This window comes from Brienomyrus brachyistius, chromosome 14 (assembly GCF_023856365.1).
Source record: "Brienomyrus brachyistius isolate T26 chromosome 14, BBRACH_0.4, whole genome shotgun sequence".
In the NCBI taxonomy this organism is placed as follows: Eukaryota; Metazoa; Chordata; class Actinopteri; order Osteoglossiformes; family Mormyridae; genus Brienomyrus; species Brienomyrus brachyistius.
In genome coordinates, this window is record NC_064546.1 from 12,037,918 (window position 1) to 12,057,190 (window position 19,273).

General features: G+C 40.1%; 2 protein-coding genes across 4 annotated transcripts; both read left to right on the top strand.

Moving 5' to 3' along the window:
* Positions 1–4,600: 4,600 nt before the first annotated feature.
* Positions 4,601–7,367, top strand: il17a/f2 (interleukin 17a/f2). Its single transcript, XM_048974869.1, has 3 exons — positions 4,601–4,661; positions 5,585–5,745; positions 6,807–7,367. Exons 1-3 carry the CDS (start codon positions 4,629–4,631, stop codon positions 7,042–7,044), a joined length of 432 nt encoding a protein of 143 aa, XP_048830826.1. The 5' UTR covers positions 4,601–4,628; the 3' UTR covers positions 7,045–7,367.
* Positions 7,368–11,035: 3,668 nt separating this feature from the next.
* On the top strand, positions 11,036–17,358 carry LOC125707608 (uncharacterized). Of its 3 annotated transcripts, none has more exons than XM_048974863.1 (6): positions 11,036–11,183; positions 13,467–13,613; positions 14,572–14,635; positions 14,932–14,998; positions 15,337–15,453; positions 16,251–17,358. In XM_048974863.1, the coding sequence occupies exons 2-6, from the start codon at positions 13,480–13,482 to the stop codon at positions 16,880–16,882; spliced, it is 1,014 nt and encodes a 337-aa protein (XP_048830820.1). In that variant the 5' UTR covers positions 11,036–11,183; positions 13,467–13,479; the 3' UTR covers positions 16,883–17,358. The 3 variants fall into 3 exon arrangements, with proteins under 3 accessions (XP_048830820.1, XP_048830822.1, XP_048830821.1); XM_048974865.1 differs by having other exon boundaries at positions 15,358–15,453; XM_048974864.1 differs by lacking the exon at positions 11,036–11,183 and adding an exon at positions 11,207–13,330.
* Positions 17,359–19,273: the final 1,915 nt, after the last annotated feature.

Consider the following 19,273-nt stretch of genomic DNA (forward strand, 5'->3'; position numbering starts at 1 on the left):
AGCTAAGCTACTTTGAATCTAACGCAGCCATATTTGGACACCTGCCTTGCCGGAAATCTTATGCACAGTTTTTAAAATGTTGCCAAAAATAGGCACATGGCAGACAGATTTTTATGTTTTTGGCTTTTATTAATTTCATGATAATACAACACTTAAAAAATGTGATTCGGAAACATCTGAAGCACCTGGCTAGAAAAAAAAAAAAGCAAAAACAAAAAATATATTGAATTAAACCATAAACGCTTATAGACAAGCTGTACAATCTCCGGTTGGTGTTATAATGTTGAGCTGTAACTGTTTGTGCACTAATACAAGACAAGCTAAGTGGTTCAATAGGTGCGTTGCAATATTAGCAACGAGCATCAGCAGTTCATTCAGGCTGCGGACTGCTTTCTTCTGCATTCTTTTTGCATTGCCTCAGCTGTTCAAAGCGAAATTTGAAGCAAGCTAGCAGTGTCCTCCTATTCAGGAAACATATTTCAGAAAATGCTCAGACATGACAGCATGGAGAATAAGGCACCTATGCTGTGTGCAATGAGTTACTGATGTTATTATGCTCGTGAGTCCCAATGGATACGGCAGCGCCCTGATGGACGAGCCCACCTCGCTTTTTGATTGTCCATCTCATTAACTATTCCTGTTGTATGCAGTATATATAACTCGACTCGTAGTATGACTGTTGACTCCAAAGCAGTGTCATTGATCCTTACTTAAGCTGTACCTATTAGCTAACATGAACATTTGTAACCTAGATACATGTAGATTAAGTTGACGGCAAGTTCTTATCTGAAAGATGCAACTTAGAGCCCTAAATGAGACATGTGGCAAGTTCTGGAAAATATGTGTGAGAAACTGAATGTTAGAAGTGGAAAAAAATGTAGACTGACCACAGCCATTACAAAGTCATATTAAATTATCTTCTTCATGTTGCAAGTGAAAACAGCTTAGCCCACGGAGATGATCCAGATAATATAAATTTTGTTCAAGCCGCAGTTGTATCGCATTAGAGATTTCAGCTAGTTCTAATAAAACTCAAAAGCTACCACCCCCACATACACTATAGTGCACCTTGCTGAAAAAAGTAGCTAAAAACCAGGTTATGCTGCTAGCTAGCTGTTTTTATCCGGTTTTAGCTAGTTTAAGATGGCCTTAGATGGTCATGGTCCAGCTTTTGCTGGTCTTTGATGGTCTAGCTGGGTGGGTCACCAGTTGGTCATGCAGGTATGACCAGTCAAACCGAATGGCCATCATAAGCTGGAACAACCAGCTAAACCATCAAACCATCATGCAAAAACATACCCGGTCAACTATCAGAAGTTGGTCAACCAGTCCAACGGGGTAATTTGATTGAACAAAAGAGGAGAAAATAGACTTACTGCCCAGGTCAGCGGTTACAAACACCAGGACATTTCTAGATGACTCCCCCCCCCACCCCCCCCCGGAACAAAAAACATCAACTAAATTACCAATTCAGTAGCTTGCTGGAGTATTTCCTTTGTCAAAGGAGCTCTCACCGTAGAAAATTTCGAGACCACTGGTTTACGTAATTTCCCATGCTGATTGCAAACAGTGTGGCCTGAGCCAGTTTACTGGCACTTCGAAACAGTCCTGAAGCATACCCCAAATAAGCAATGGGTGCGTGAGCGGCAGCTACAGTAACTGCAGCCTTAGGCTTTCCGCTGCATCTGTTACTTCACTGAGGAGTGCGTGGGCTGAGACTAGTCTGTTCAGAGAGGGGGAGAATCACCAATGGCTGTGCAAAGGTCTTTTTCTCAAGCTAGACATAGTCGATTAAAAGGCTAACAATGGCCTGGCATTACGGTCGTGTTTAAAACCAGAAGTCGACTATGTTTGAGTGTAAAGATCACAGTGCGCTCACTGGTCGCTGTTTGTCAGGGCGTTCACCGACTATTCAGAGAGCGAAACTGTTCATTTATGTAATTCTGCTCCAAATCTATTTTCTCCTAAGCGTTTCCTAATTTCTTCTGCTAAGACATATTTTGTCTTAGCAGAAATATGTTTAGCTATATGATTAATTTTATGACCCATTTTCCGTACTGATTATGGAGTACAGGGTCAGTAAGCCGGAAGCAAAGAGCAGGTTTTATCTATCACGCAATCATACATTACAGGCGATTTAGAGACAGCAACTCACCTAAATTCACGTTTCTGGACTGTGGGAGTATACCAGAATTCCTGGAAGAAATGTGTGTCAACACACACACACACACACACACACACACACACACACAACATGAAGACCGTAACCCCTACCCAGCACTAACCTTAACCATAAGTAACCAAACAAAATACAAGACTTTTGGCATTTTTAGTTTTTTGATTGCATTCACGGATTTTTATAAAACTGAGGTTGTCCAAATGCAGACAGTAAGGAGGTTTCTGCAGGTTTTACTGCACTTTGCGCACATTTTGAAGAAGTCTGACCGAAAGCATAAAACGTTCACCATCACCCAGTGAAAAACATGCACGCTATACGTACCCTGTCAAAACCAAAAAAGGTATGACGCATTATTGCCTAGACAGCCCACTAAACTCACACTGAACTCACCCTAGACAGACTAAACCAGGCCTTACATAGCCGAGATCCCTTCTACCGGGATTAAAGCAACATCACAAAATGAAAAGAAACAAACAGGCAGCAGAGGAAACAGTTAAACAAAATGCAAACAAATTAAATCAAACATGGATAGTGAGGAACCTTAAAAAAACAAAGAAACATTAATGTTTCTCTGTCATATCAGTATTAGTTCCTCCCTCCCGTGTTCTACAAAATGGATGGTTCCAACTTGAAATCGTAATCATAAACATTATTTACTGTGTCATATATGTATGTATGTATGTAATATATATACGATCCATCCATTCTCCAATTACTTATGCAGTATAGCACCAGGGAGGTGTGATTCCTACCCAGTGCAGCATTGGTCACAAACATACGCAATGGGCAAATTACAGAATTGACGTGAAATTCTCCACATGGCATTACTTCGTACGACAAGAGGTAACCCACAGAAAAACACACAGAGTGGGATTTTTACCTCCTAACCCTGGAGATGTGAGGGAACAGAGCTACTCAATTAGCCACCACACCATCAGCTAAATACATACAGAAAATCATTAAGAAGTACAAATATTCTGCATTCTACATGGGCATATTAGCACCAAGCTTCCTTCCTCTGTTAATGCCAACATATATGCAAAAGAAATGCCAGAAATTAATAGTTGGATTAAGCTTTGTGTGGTTCTATATTGCAATATAGCAATGGGAGCTTGTGATATATTATTAATCACAAATGGGACCCTTGTGGTATGATAGTAATGTTTCACATTCAACAATGAAGAACGCTGGAGCAGGCATGGGGGCGAACCAAAATGGAGGGGGGGTTATTACAGAATGGCAACAGGGTAAACAGATGCTGACCACGAGGGGTTAAAGACAGAACAGGCAAGAAGGGAAACCACTGCAGTGCACACTGGGGCGATGGCAGTGACCAGACTGGGGAGCACAGGACTGGGAGGCACTCTTATACACTGCTGACGAGGAGCAGATGAGAGGCAGCTGGGGTGAATCACATGGGCAGAAACGAGAGGTAAGACGAATGAGCAACAGGTGTGGTTTGTTAAAGGGAGAGAACAAGGGGGAAGGAATGCAGGATGTTACATAAGGCATCATCCATCCATTACTCATAATTGCTTAAGTAGTACAGGGTGACAATGAGTCCAGAACCTGCACCAGGAACCAACAGGAACCACGAGGAACCACAAGGCATGAAGCAAGGGCACCCTGAATGGGATTCCAGTCAGTAACCAGTACCGTACTAAGTGTGTATGGTTACGAATGACATTGAAGACCTACTTGACTTACTTTCTGTCTCTGGACTGCCGGTGGAAACCAGTACTTGGAAGAAACCTGTGCAATTATGGTGTGTGATGTGAACATACAAATTTCACATCAGTGTCATTGCCACATCCCTGCGGTATATAACTTTTATCCTGCCTCACCCCCCCTCCACCCCCCGGGCCTGCATATTACCTTTACTTTGGGCCTGGCTACCAGATTTGGTCTGGTGTTGACACTGGTCCACCTAACCAGAACACAAAAAAATTAAGCATATTGTAATTTTTGAGATAAAGTAAGAAATGATGACCGACATGTAAAATATATCACACTTCCAAAAGAACTGCCTTCACGTTTTTTGTGGATATACTTTTTTTTTGTCACGATTATGTTGCTTAATATGTAAATGAACACTAAAATAAGAATTAATACTTAACGTCCTGTTCACACATTAGTTCATTAAGTAACAACGTCTGCTCAAGTCCATACAGTAAAGTGCTGTATTGTGTCGGTTTGCCCTGGCTATGCATAAGGCATTTTGATAGCATAGCTGAAAAATGTTGTCCAGTACCTCCAAGTAAATTAAGAAGTACTTATCACAAATGCTTATCACTCTTGATCTGGTATCTCTTCCCTGATCAGCAAAATGTCTTTTTTTCCGCTTCTTCTGCTAGTGATGTCACTTCAATCAGATAAATATGGGCTTGATATGATGTTACAAAGAGAAATTGACTTTGCATCATTAGAAGAAGCCGTGAAATAGAAGAAGATGCATCCTTTCAACTCCATCTACCATCCCATGGTGAGTTAAGAGCTTGATATTTCATCCATCCATCCATCCATCCACCCATCCACCTTCTGACCAATTTTAATGGTCGAGTGAGGGGCTTGATATTTCAGTGCATCAGCATACCTCAGGTCAAATATATAAGTAACATTTTACTTGAGGGGACATGAATAATGTAGTAGTACACGCTTACTTAATGCATCAATTAGCCATTAATTAATGATCCATGCTCATTTATCACTCAATCAATCAGGACAGTTCATGTATTTAATGGGGAAACCTATATTAGTTCATGATTTGTTATTGAGTAGTAAATGAGTTAAAGAATTTTTGCTCCCACAAGTGTTTTTACCATTATTAACTAATTAGTCAACTGTTAGCTAATATAGCCTGAATGGAATACACAAACTGCTATGACTGGTTAATGATGAACAAGCATGGGATCAGTACTTAACAAACACTTACTTATTGGTTAATTAATACATTAATTAAGTATGTACTACTATATTATTCATGTCTCCTCAAGTAAAGTGTGATCGATATATCAATGTATGTTAGGATTTGATATATAATAGTATGATTTTTATTGTTCACTTTATATCTAAAAATCATCCATGAAATTCTTATTTCAAAAGTTTATAACTCTGATGTAGCCTCTATTCATGGACAGAACAACACGCACGCTAATATATCTCCGTAAATTTTATCAGTCACATAAAACGCTCAAAGACAGTTCTTCAAACTACACTCAGCTTGCACTTTGAAAGACATTATCAGCTGTGGGTTTTTTTTTTCTTATTCTAAACAACTGATTTATAAGATACAAATAACTTTCTTATTCTGTCGGGGGTGATATTTTTGATTGCATTGACCACAAACACGGCAGGCAGAACATTTACGCCGAACTGCCAAACAAATGACATCCCTTATATTTACAGGCTGTGTGCTGTGTGGCTCTTTCAATTGTGATGATAGAAGCCAGAGACACAGTCTGCGGCTCGACTTTGAAGATCCCCAGCAAATATCATGAAACCAGGCCGAGACTCGCCGATCTAAATGGAAACATCAACAATCGCTCCCTCTCTCCCTGGACCTGGAAGTGAGTTGATACTTTCACCCAATTTATGAGTTTTTACGACTGGAATTTTTAAATGGCTAGTTAAGTACTGCCCTCTTGGACTATTCTGGGACTTAATACAGTAACGTTCATGTGGCAAGGGCATGTAGTCAGCCAAAATTGAGTAAAGAACATTACCCGCAGGCCCAGTGAGAGACTCTATTTAGGTATCCAAAGGTGTTACACAGTATGTGTTTCTCATGTACTTAGAAAAAATTAACCTCAAATTAAACCAAGTACATTTTTACTTACCTGTTTTGGGTGCTAAGATATGATCAATGTGGGACTGATCTAGTTCAGTATGTCCAACTGAGTTAACTCAGGAGCTCTGCATTATTAAGCTGTTCACTTCCAGTTTAACTGAACTAAGTGATTACATTTACATTCATGTACTTGGCAGATGCTTTTGTCCAAAGCAACATACAAGTGAGGCAAATAGCACCTTGCAAACATATATGCTGTCAAGGAGTTGACTATCCATAAGTGCAGCTAGGTTAAGCTTACAATAAATACATCAGAAAGCCATCAGATCGTAATACCCAGTGCTGATAAATTATAGGCAGGCCCTGGGTTAATACATCCAACTTACAGACAGCTCGTACTTACCAACGGCCAGCCGTAAAGCCCATATTATATTAAAAATACAATCTAAATTGAATTTAAATAATGATTCGTAATAACAAATGCACATGCTACTTTGAGGCACTCATGAAAACATTGTGTGATTTCAGTGGTTCTTTGACTTAAGGTACAGTGTGGTACCATAAGTAGTTATTATTATTATTATTATTACTCTTATGTACTGAATTATTATTGTTCTGACTTACTAACAGAAAACAGATCTTGTTTGTAAGCTGGGGAGTGCTTGTAATGCTCTAGTGCATAATAATCTTGGCCAGGAGTTGTTGTAACATTACTACGTAGCAAGCTAGCAATTTTACGTTACCGTTAGAGCCAGCAGTCTTACAATGGTACCTTCAGGAAAAAACAGACCATCCCAAGTGCACCATGGGTAAAATTTGACTCCTCATTCCCTGTTTCAGATTAAACCATGTGGAAAGCCGCATCCCCAAGACGATCACAGAGGCAGTTTGCAGCTTTATGTACTGCCTAAACCCAAAAGCTAGGCCTGGAGTGGCCGAGCTGGATGATCGGTTCAACTCAGTACCGATCCGTCAGAACATGCTGGTGCTGAATCACGTTAAGTCACTGAGCTGTTACCAGGCCTCGTTCATTTCCATCGTTGTCGGCTGCACTTGTGTAAAAGCAAAGACCAAATAATCTTAATATACCTTTTGTTGCAGCCATGCATGTTTATGAAACTGTCACATACGATGGTCAGGATTATTGCAATAATGTGCAATCATATTTCAGATTTTTAAGCATTGTATTTTTTAGGTAGGTAACAGACAGACTAATACAATATACTGTGCATATACACTATATATATACGCATATACTATAAATACCTTTTTAATGCAGTACAAAGCATCCTTAATTGTTATACTGACCATTATAATGCCATGCCCTTTTATAAATGGTTATGGACATGTTTATAATACTTTATGAATGCATTTATAATGCCTCATAATGACTGCAGTGATTGATGGTGATTATTTTTATACATTCTCTTTAATGTATTGTGTCCTGTCATGGATTTCTTTCATTGATAAATTTCATTCGAAAACATAATAAAAAAGAATCTATAAACAGTCAATGGCCACTTTAATAGCAGCTCCTAAGTAGTACCTGGTAAGACCCACTTTTGCCTCCAGAACCAGATGCACATTCAGAAGCAATCGCCGACTCCACTCTGTCTGACCATTCTCCCTGACATCAGTAATTAACGAGGGATTTCAGCCCAGAGGCCTACCAGTGACTATATGGTTTTTGTTTCTCTATAAACTTCAAACAGCGTAGGTCACATTAGTAAGGTCATGCACCAGAGATCATGGCTAAGGTCATGCACCAAAGGTCATGGCTAAGGTCTGTCTGATTTATTGAGTTCAGCCACATGATTTGCTGTTTGGAGGATCAGACTGCTTGTATTAGCATTATTAAGCAGTTCTACTTATTGGACTGGTCATGGAGTGTAAATAAAGTTAATGTTTTGCCTCATTTTTTGTCAATAAGGGCAGTATGGTAATTCACATCTTTGGGACTGTGGATCCTGTCCCTGGTTAGGGTTAGGGTTAGGGTTAGGGTTAGGGTTAGGGTTAGGGTAAATTTCAGGGTAAATTTTCTCCTGCAGTAAAAAAAAACAGTATATTTAAATTGCCCATGAAAAGTGACATTTATAAACTAGCATACTGTGTAGAGTGTCCCCTGTTTTGGTCATTCCCCATTATTAAATGTAAACTGAGTGCATACTATGGGCCAATAATGTCACAATGAAAGAGGAACTGAGAGAAAAAAAATCGCTGTGTTATTTTGTTTATGAAAATTAAGTTCTTAAAATATCTTCTGCTTTTTCACGCATATTGATTTCAGCAATCTGTATATCTGAATTGTGTGAACATGTGTCCTGTGAGTTGGATAGTCCTTAAGCTGATTATGACCCTCTACTGGAAAAGTAGCTATGGAACGCCTGGATAGCTGGAAGGCAACAGTGACAGTGTTTTCTACAAAATATATGACAGAGCTTTTGTCATGAGCTGGATGAAGGGCACGTCGTGATGGTAGGAGCAGGGAGACCAGGTACTGGCGATCAAGGGATTTATTAGGGGAGACAAGAAAGCGAGGCACACGGGCGGACAGCACACTTCACGAGGCTGAGAGGCGTTAGTGATGGGACTAGGGACACATACTCGAATGCGGACTGAAATACACAGGATCAATTGGAAATAACAGGAAACAGCTGGTGACATCGAGATTTGACACGAGGTTAACGAGGGGGGCGTGGCACACGGGAGGATCAGACGAGCAGGGCGTGACAGATTTACTCAAGTATTGCTTTTTCTGAGACTTTAAATAGTTCCCAATGCACGGGCAAAAACATTTTATAGACCATTTTTATACAAGTTTGCAGAAGTACTAATGTCTGTTTGAGGTTTATTTGACTAGAACTGTGGTTGTCAGCTGCGGTTCTCATAGCCCATGTTGGAAAGGTCTTATAGTACCCTTGCCAACCTCAAACCCGATTAAGGTAAACATTTTGCCACATGATCCTGCCCAGCAAAAGTGGCTAAGAGACGGATGATGTAATCAGCATAATCATTTGTTCCGCAGCCTGCTTTGAAGGAATTCAAAATCTGCGCACAGTAACAAAGAACACAATGAGATTGTTCAACATATGATAATAATAATACTTAGCGTCGCACAAATATATCTCAATATTCATTTTGATACATGACTATATTTTTACCGATACAACAATCCCTACACTGGTATTAATCAATTACAAAGTAAAACGATAGATTAAATGAAGAACGTGTTTAAAATACATAACAGCAAATATTTTATTTTGTTTTGTCCATATACCAAATAATGCAATAATGCAATTATATAGTAATTTTAAGATGTAATTATTTTTCATTCAACATCAGTTCATTAGCAATCACAGTACTTGACATTTAAACCAGCATGAACTCCGTAACCTCTAGTATTGTCGCACTGTAAGTATATATAAATTATATATTATATATAAATTATATATTTAGAGAGCAATGTAAATTGCCGATGAGTGGCAGACTGGCACAGTGGGCGCAATGTAGCCTCAAACATCTGGGGGTGGGAATGAAATGTTCACCCTGGGGAGTAGCTAGTCTTCCCAGCCCCCTGAGAAAATGTCACATTGGACCCCCTGCTCAGGTTGGCATTTTGAATCACTCAGTTGATTTTGCAAACCCCTACAAAGTGCGGGACCCCCTGAATCTGACATGGTATCCATGCCCCTCTGACCCCCCTCTGTTCACCCCTATATGTTTAGAATTTGCAGGTTCTCCCCATGCAGGCATGCGTTTCTGCTGGGTGCTCTGGCTTCCTCCTCCAGTTCAAAACGCAATGCAGTGGATCGGCATCCCGCGTGTGTAAGTGTGTGCCCTGCAGTGGATCGGCATCCCGCGTGTGTAAGTGTGTGCCCTGCAGTGGATCGGCATCCCGCGTGTGTAAGTGTGTGAGTCCAGCTATCAGGGCCACATAGAAAAAGCATATAAAATCATTATATAAGAAAAATAAGAAGAAGAAAAATGAACTTTATTTATATAGCACTTTTCAAGCCAGAGTGCGCAAAGTGCTTTACAAGCTACATAAAAACACACACAAATAATACGAAATGGTACTAAAACCACACCACAAACATCATACGAATGAAAGAAAGTATGTTAAACCAGGTCAGCGGGGTCCCAGGGAAGCTCCAGCATCAATGAGCCTCTGCCAGCGATGGACTGGCATCCCATTCAGGGTGCCCTCAGGCTACAGGCTGTCCCAGGAAGCCTGGGAGGTCGTCGCATTCATATGGATAAATGTATGAATCATGCATGAAATGTTGACTCCAAGGAGTGAGAGAGGGTATGATCACACTACCACACGACACATAATGTTGTGTGTAGTTGCTGTATAGGTAGTGTATACAGTGCCAGTCAAAGGTCTGGACACACCTGATCAAAAGCCTCAAAACAACTAAGTAATACATATCAAAGTGTTGGACATGTCAAATTTTTTTCAAACTTTAGACTCTTTAAAATACCCCCCCCCTAGCTTCGATGGCAGCGTTGAAGACTCTTGACATTCTTTCAGACAGCGTGCAGATGTAGCCACCTGGAATGCTTCTCCAACCGTCCTGAAGGAGTTTCTACATGTTCGGGGCACAAGTTGCCTACCGTACTCTTACTCCTCAATCTGACTCCCAAAGCAGCTCGAAAGGGTTTGGGTCGGGGGATTGTGGGGGCCAGGTCGTCTGTAACAGCACAGCATCTTTCCTTGTTCACAAGATAATACTTACCACATAACCACAAGGTGTGATTAAGGTTATTAACTCGCTGAAAAACAATGTTCAGTAGGTGTGTCCAGACGTTTGACTACTACTGCACATAATACAATCTATTAGTACACAAGTTAAGCATAAAACTGTCTTTCCTACATTATTTTCTACGGTGCAGTTAAGTATTCTGTATTATTCAAAGTATGTCTTCCTCAGTGGAAAATATTTATGCTCAGTGAGAGCAAGAAACGTGCAACCATCCAATGAATAAGCGTGAGAAGAAAATGAGGAAGCTGCTTTGTTCAAAGTCCGTTTTTAGCGTTACTGCTGGTCACTGTGGCTCAGCAAACGTCGAACGGAGCAAGAGGCTGATCTGAGCAGGAGGTGCTGGACAATTTAGATGTAGCCCCCCCCCTCCCCCCCCCCCACCCCGGGAGGCTGAGCAGAGGGGTGTGGATCACACCATCCATCTTAGAACCAGCTGCTCGTGCATAAGAAGGTAGGTGTCAGACAGCCATCCGCGACATTGTGTGCAAAGACCACAAACTAGCTATTTTCTTCTCCTTTTTCTCGTCTTGTTTGTAACTAAAAATATCAAGAATTTTTTATTTAAAAATCAAATAACTACATCTGCAAATGTTACAATGTTTAAAACCAGGTTTGGGTACTGTACACTGCACCAAATAGTCTTACTTAAAAGATAATAATAGATGGTGTCTGAAAACAAAGCCTTGCTTTGCATTTTGAGATTTTAAATGCGATAACATTTAAACTGCCACCAACTTGTTAGAGCTAAAGCAGAAATTTGCTGCCTGTCAACTTGAGGCCTTTAGCTTTTCCAAAGTCAAAGGTTTGTCAACTCAGCTGAATAAGTAGTAAAAGTCCAAGGAAGGGTGTGTCCTATGTAATCTTAGATTGATTAGATAAGACTAAATATCTGTTTAAAGCCAGAAGTTGCCATTAATGAATTCAGGGCGATGATCATCTTTCCTATCAGGTTAAATATTTATATCATACATTAGGTGTAATACTTTCTGTGAGATGTTAGACATTGTATGAGAGCAATCAAAAGTTCTACATACAAGCCATTTAATCTGCAAAGTACATTTCGCATTACTAAAATCTAATAATAAACAAATCGCACAAATTACATTCTTAAGGCAAATCAAATCCATAAAATAGAAAAGTGTTATATACATTATAAGTGTATGTTAGTTTTACATTTGTGAAATTGATAAGAAAATTATTTTCCAACACATTCACAAGCACAATAGTAATTTACTAATATAAACATATTTTAGGTGTTTGGTTACACAGCCAAATAATGTAATTTCTATTGAACAAGACTCAACGTTTCAATCCTTTATGTCTACAAATGCTCTTTTTTTTCTCAGTTCATGATATTGCTTTGAAAACCGATGGTAAATGTTTGTGGACAATAAAACTACCTAAACGAAAAACCTATTTTGAAAACAGCTCTAAAATCAGAAGTCTGACAACCATGTATGTAATAACTGAAAAGACCCTCATTTTAAAGTATTTGCCTTCAACACAATACATTTTTTATAATCAATTATGTGAACTCATTGACGCCCCCTAGTGGGCTTTGGCCCCTCAGTTGAGAACCGCTGCTCTAAAGCACAAAAACCACAGGTCAGGCTGAAGATCAAACACCTTACGGCAAAGATTAAGAAAATGCGGATTATGTTGAGATTAGGATTTTCTTATCGTATTTTTATATAAAACTCACACAACTGTGAAAGCTGCCTAAGATCCACGTTTCCATAATTCATAAAGGGATAGTAAAAGAGGGACTTCATACTGACGTATGAGGGAACCCACGTTAGCATTGGATGGTTCATTTTCAATACTTCCACAATTTCTGTCATATTCAAAAAGGCATGAATTATTCTAAATATTTGAGCTATCTTACCAAACATACAGCAGTTCTGTGCCTGAACAATTGAATCATTTTCTAATTATTATTTGGCTGGCGATATTAGAAATTGAATATGGAAGATCTTTCTTTTTTCCTATGCACAGAATAGATAAGTTGGTAGGATCTTGATTCTAACGCTTAAGTAAAAACATAGCTTCATCAGTAAAAACTGACTGAAATCCAACTTATCTGGCGTACAAATCTCAACGGTAATTCCTCATATATAATACCGGTAATACAGGTACTACCACATATATACCGTTAGTACCTTATTTTGTAAATATTTGTCCCTAAAGACGCGACAGGAACAAATGTGACTCTTTCAATAAATGCTTAATTAATTACTTTCATTAACGACCCTAGCACTGAATGTGTTTCACGTCTCAAATGAATAGTAGCTTTTCGTTACGCAATTTGCTGTTTGGCATTATTACGTGTAGCCTGTGCGCCCCCTGCTGACGAATTTACGTATTGTTTAAATATACATATTTTAAAAAACTCTGTAGCTTCCGGTATAGGCTCGAACCCCCCGCGACCCAGAAGGATAAGCGGTTTGGAAAATAGGTGGATGGGGAAAAAACTCTACTGGGAATCTCTGTGGGGTCTGAAACAAGCATCACATTCTTCATTTTCAGTGAAATATTTTCTTGAATTATGCCGGGGCGTGTTATAACTAATATTAAACCTCATTTCATCCTATATTTAAGGTGAGGATTAACTTGAAAAATAAGTGCCTCTTTTATAGGCCGTGTGATTAATGACCTAGTGATTACCAGTGATCTGCATACCCTCGTGTAACAATGGCTCACTGTGTTTAATCAGTTTAATTTGTGTTTCTGGCAGTGGGTGAATACCAATGGCCCCGCAAGGCCCACGCCCCGGGAGCTGGCTGTCTGCAGGCACATTGTCCCTGGATCCCAGCTTCTACTGCATCGCTGTCCTTCTTATCATAACCATCATACTTCTGTCTCTTTGTAACAAATGCGACAAGTCAGTCATCCATTCACCCTTCTCTTTTTGCAATTTATTGCCTTTAATGATAAGCCTGTAAAAAAGTGTTGCCTGAAGAAATGAAAGAGACCTAAGGGGTAATGCATTTTATTACGCACATAATATAGTACAGGGTGACTGATGTACTGATAGCATTGTCAAGCAGCGATAGGTATGTAATCCCCCGAAGTGGCTGAGTAGATATGCATCTTACTCCAGGGCGGAAAGTACTTTCCCAAAATCTGGTACGAGCTAGCCTGAGATCCACAGACCAGCAGCATTCCACCCACTGTTCAACATCTGGCCCTGGATACCGAACGCAAATAGATCGTACTATGGCTTTTCAGCCCAGTGCATTATGGGAAGTGTATGGTGTACCGAGGCATGTCACTCAGTGAGGCTAGTGCTAGGAATGTGCCTGGGAAACTATTAAGTCTGAATAGTTTGAAGACGTTTTGAAATTTATTTCAGACACATGCTTCTGAATAATACTAAGACTACGGCTACTACTACTACTACTACTACTACTACTAATAATAATAATAATAAACTTGTGGTATCAAATATTTAGTTCTCTGGAAAAGTAATTGTAGGTCCGATTACTTTGGCATTATTGTTGTAAAATCTGAAATTAATTCTATAACAACATTTAACATTTGTAGTATTTAAAATAATAATTATGATATGCAATGCACAAATATTCTTTTCAAGAATTTATTTTCACAGCCAGCGAATATTTGCTTGAACTCCTTTTCATATTTTTATTGTTTTTGTATTGAAACTAAGCCACACCGCATTTCTGCATTAAAGGAATAGAACAGTGTCTTTACTAATGCTCACCACCAGAGGGCATCTTGACGGCATATGGCCATGAGTTGCACGGTCGCACTGGTTGTTTAGTCAACAATAAGGAATATTAGACTGTTTACACAACACCGTTTGCTTTTATTTTTTCTAGACACACATTGCAGCATCAACAAAACTCTGAAAAGATACAAACATCATTACAGCTCATAAAAGTGGTAAGTGACCAACTTGTAAAAGTCTCTTAAACAGTTCTCAGAATCATGAAATATATATTTCCTATATTTGCCTGGTTCTAGGTAGAGTGACGGTCAGTTTTGTCTCGGCCTTACAGTATTATGTGATCTTCAACCACTAGGTTACAGTGGTTGGGGTTATAAAATCATTTGTGTGGCAGGGATCTCCATGCTTTAGTTCTCTTAGATTCTCCCACAAGCCCTGCAGAGCGTACTGCCTGAAATCTGTGTACATCTTCAGTGTGTCACTGTACGCTCTGCACTGTTGTATTCCACAGTCTCCTATAGAGAGAGCTACAGGAGGCATAGCCAATTTGTGGCACATTAACATCACGGACCAGAAAGGTACGACCGCCACTCTGACAATTCAACATTCTGTACTATGCAGACGCATGCTAGTATCTTTGGCAATCTAATTATAAGAAAACAACAGTCGGAAGGTTAATGCCAAATGTACAGTATGATTCTTTTAATTCCATTTGATTTGGAAGTTCATACATGTGCTTGTGTTGCTTATTAGACAGTTTGATATTGTATGTACATGAAAACAGTTGAGAGGCCTTTCTTTTCAGGGCAATGTGGATCTGTGAATGTTCATTTAATTCTACTGTAGCAGACAGAAAATGAAAGTAGCTACACCTGTTAAAATGCATCTGCCCGAGAAAACACAGCTTCCTTCTTAGGTGACCCTGCTCTTACTCCAGTGCCAGAAAATAACAGTTTGCAAAGTGCTACAGACCAGGAAGGAAATCTGTGGTATCCACCTTGGAGAAGCCACAATGGAGGACCTGTCTATGCTAGTAAGTCTGACAGTTTCCCCACCAAAGCTGAGCTTATTACCATATATCACTTTTTCCCAATCCAGTCCCCAGGGACCCACAGCCAGTCGACGTTTTTGCTCCCTTCCAGCTCCTTAGCAAATATGTGGACTCTCTGGCCGGGAGCTGGGAGGCAGCAAAAACGTGGACCACTGTGGGTCTCCGAGGACCGGATTGGGAAATACTGCCATATAACATACAGTTCTGCAAAGGCTATAATTTAAGGATGGTTTCAAACATGACAGGCTTGTCCTATCATCATACCAGTCGAATACCACAGATATTTCTTTAGACAAAAGCAAGTTTACTTGTATAAATTTAGGTGGCAAAACCATTGCAGTGACCTTACAGTTTGACAATTTTATATATGTGAGATAGAAACCCTGCAGAAGACAAAACCCTAATCCCTGCCAGTCTGCATCAAAAAGCCGTGATATGACCTACACTTGAATTGAGTTTGAAACACTGCCATAATCCAGCAATATTTGCTGCGTTTTCCGTAGCCGATTATCCGGTGCGTGGTGGTAGTCATTCTGGGGCCTATCCTGGGAGGCAGGAGGTACGAGGCAGGAGGCGCGAAGCAGGAGTGTCAGGCCATGACACATATAAGTAACCTCAATGGCCAATTGTTCTTCTCTGTAGTTACATGTTGCCTCAGAGACCATCATAGTGGTTATTATTGGATCATATAACTGCTACCGCAGCCACAATTCTTTTGAGTTATGATGTGCAAAAACCCAGCTATTTTGAGGTTGTTTTTCTATCCTTTTATTCCCTAGAAGGCGAGCTAAGTGCAAACTCTAATGAGAGGCCGACCCTGAAGACTGGTGGCAATATTTCTAAAGATGACGCCGGAAGGGTCGCCTCAGAAGGAAAACTCGCTGGATCGGGCAAAACATCACACATGGGCGTGGAAACAGCTCTGCGGGCTGCCCCCTTGTCGCAGACGCGAGCAGCGGGGCGCTGTCACTTACCGCCGACTCCGCAAGGTGTTACGACGGGAACCAAAAACTTCACTTGCTCACTGCAACAGCCTCAAGAGGGAAAACAACACACTTCTGAAATCGTCCAGGAGACCTGCAGCGGGGACCTTCACCCTTATGTTCTGGGTGTGGCTTTTCCTGAGGATAACTCTGAAGACCGAGAATACCAGACAATCGAGGAGCTGACCTGTCATTCCTCGCAAAAGAATCACGTGACTGACGGAAGGTGCAGAGAAGACCCGGCAGCGATCTCTCCTACTCCACTTGAAGCCAAAGCTTCTCCTACTCCACTTGAAGACCCAAATGATATGTATGCCCGGATAATCAAGAAAACAATAACTTGCAAGGCACCAGTACAACTGCCCCTTGAGGAAGAGGAGGAGTCAGCCCCACCTGTCCCAGACAAGCGTTTTGATATGGAGGAATGATAGGAGTATATGAAGAAAATAAGATGAACATTAAAGACCCATAGACATGTAAAACTTCATAAAATTAGTTATTCGCTGCATGTGTAACTATGTAACATTCCACTCCTGTACAAACAGTTCAAAAGTGTTGTCAGAGCTGTTTAAACGACTGTTGTGATTATGAAGAATGATCTACGATAAGAACGTGACACCGATTGGTTCATAGGTGTCACATTGGATCTTATTTCCCAACCCAAATAGACAATTCACTGCTGAAGATGGCCAAAAGAGTTTATATAAAATTACAAAGATTTAGACAGATAGAACAAAGATTTATTTTCCAATGTTTGAGTGCATTTAGTTCCTCATTGCAACTCTTAAGTTTTATTATATTGCATGTAAAGTACAACTATATTTTTTCTAGTTTTATCGAACAAGAAAAAATTGGCTGTGTTGATATTGTTAGATTACTAACTAAATATGTATGCTCAATGGTATGATTGTGTCTTGGTTTCTGTCGTAATATATGACACAGACGGATATTATCTACTTAGTATGTGGATATTACAGCTATGGCCTTTGGATGGACATAATAAAATAGTAGGCCTTGTGCTATATTGAGCTTACTTTAATTGCACATGATTTATTAATAGATATTGTAGCGTATTAGTGCAGATGATTATAAATTAGACATTACATAAACAAGCACATTTCTTCAGTATTTAAAAATCATAAACATCATTCTTTATAAGTTGTTCAATTTAAATACAAACGATGACTCTTGTAATAGCAGTTATACTGTGATTGCAGAATTTCCTATTTTTAATAAGAGCACAGAACTTTCATAGACAGAGCAGGATTCAAGCCCACGGGTACAAACTAACACAGCTACCTGCTGTGCTGCCCTAGCTGCTAATAAGTACACATATCAGATGCGTCTTGACTTAACATTAAACAAAAAACAATGGTATTTAGCAGAAGTTGTTTTCTTCCTGCAGCGAATTTGCTGTCACGTAGATGTAAAAATCATAGAAAACAAGACAGAGTGAGTATGGAAAGAACAGTTACAATATAACAGCTGTATAAATGTAAACTACAGCAGGATTGAACTGCAAGATCTATAACTTATCTGGAAACTTGCTTTGGACAGTAAAAATTATTCCATGGCTATTTAAATTTCCTTGGCGGTTTGATATACCCATTTTCTGTAATGTATGCAAAGTAGGTAAAATATTTTCTAAATTTCACTTCAGGACATACCTGAATGCATTAGTAACACACAGCTAACTGGAAATTTCATTTTTGCACCATCAAAACAAGCCTGAAACATCGAGCAGCATTCTACATTTTCCTTACACGCGTTTTCCATACCTGTTAATCCAGTGAGTGGTGTGTCAGCCCATAACACACGTATAAGTGAACTCAATGGCCAATTAAGAGACACACATAGGAGCACAGGGTGAATATTCAACAGCTAGGACTGGAATTAAATGAGGCCATCTTAAGACAACAGACAAGTTCATTTTAAACTATTTAATTATACAGATAAAAAAAGCATCATTATACAGTTAAACTGCAGTGCTAGATATGGTAGCAGTTAATAAAGTATCTAACTGTCTATCTACCTTCCCAGTAGGCAAAGCGACACACCCTTGTGTTTAATGTAAATACTTCATCTGCGATGTTGTGAAGCAGATTCACTGGGTGGGGACTGTGAAATTGAGAGAGACCGTGTGGTTGGCTGGCTGCCTGGTGACATTAAGTAGCCTCTGATTGAGGGGAATCCCAGCATGGCCCGGCTCAACACCGGCTCCACCATCTCCAAACAGTGCTGCTCCTGGGTATCAACAGTGCTATTAAGGAAGTTGTGGTCTGTCATGGGGAAGATGGTGCCCATCCTGGGCAAGCAATGGCTTCATCTCCTGGTAGGGACCGGCCCTACTGAACACAAGTTATGGCTGAGAGACACCCAGTACTCATAGATCGAGGGGGCAGACCTGCTTGCTACCCAAGTAGCCATGCTGAACCTGAGAACGGCAGTGGTGTCAAACCCAACCCAAACCCGGCAGTGGTGTCAAAAGTACCCAACTGTGTCAAACATGCTTACGGAAGGTGGCTGCCACCAGGGGATCATCACATGAGTGTTCACTCCTGGGGATAAGAAGAAGATGACATTCTCGCTGAGACAAGGACCATGGCACTTCAAAGTCCCTCTTTTTGGGTTGTGTGAGAGGTTAACTTGAGTGTTCATGGGGGTTTACCACTCAGCCGGTGAATCATGCACCTGGATGACCTCTGGGTACAGGCTACAGATTTTGACAAAACTCTCACCTGCAGGAAGTCTTCACCACTATGCAGAGGACTGGTCTCAAGCTCAACCCTGCTAAGCGCCTGCTCTTCCAGAGATGAGTG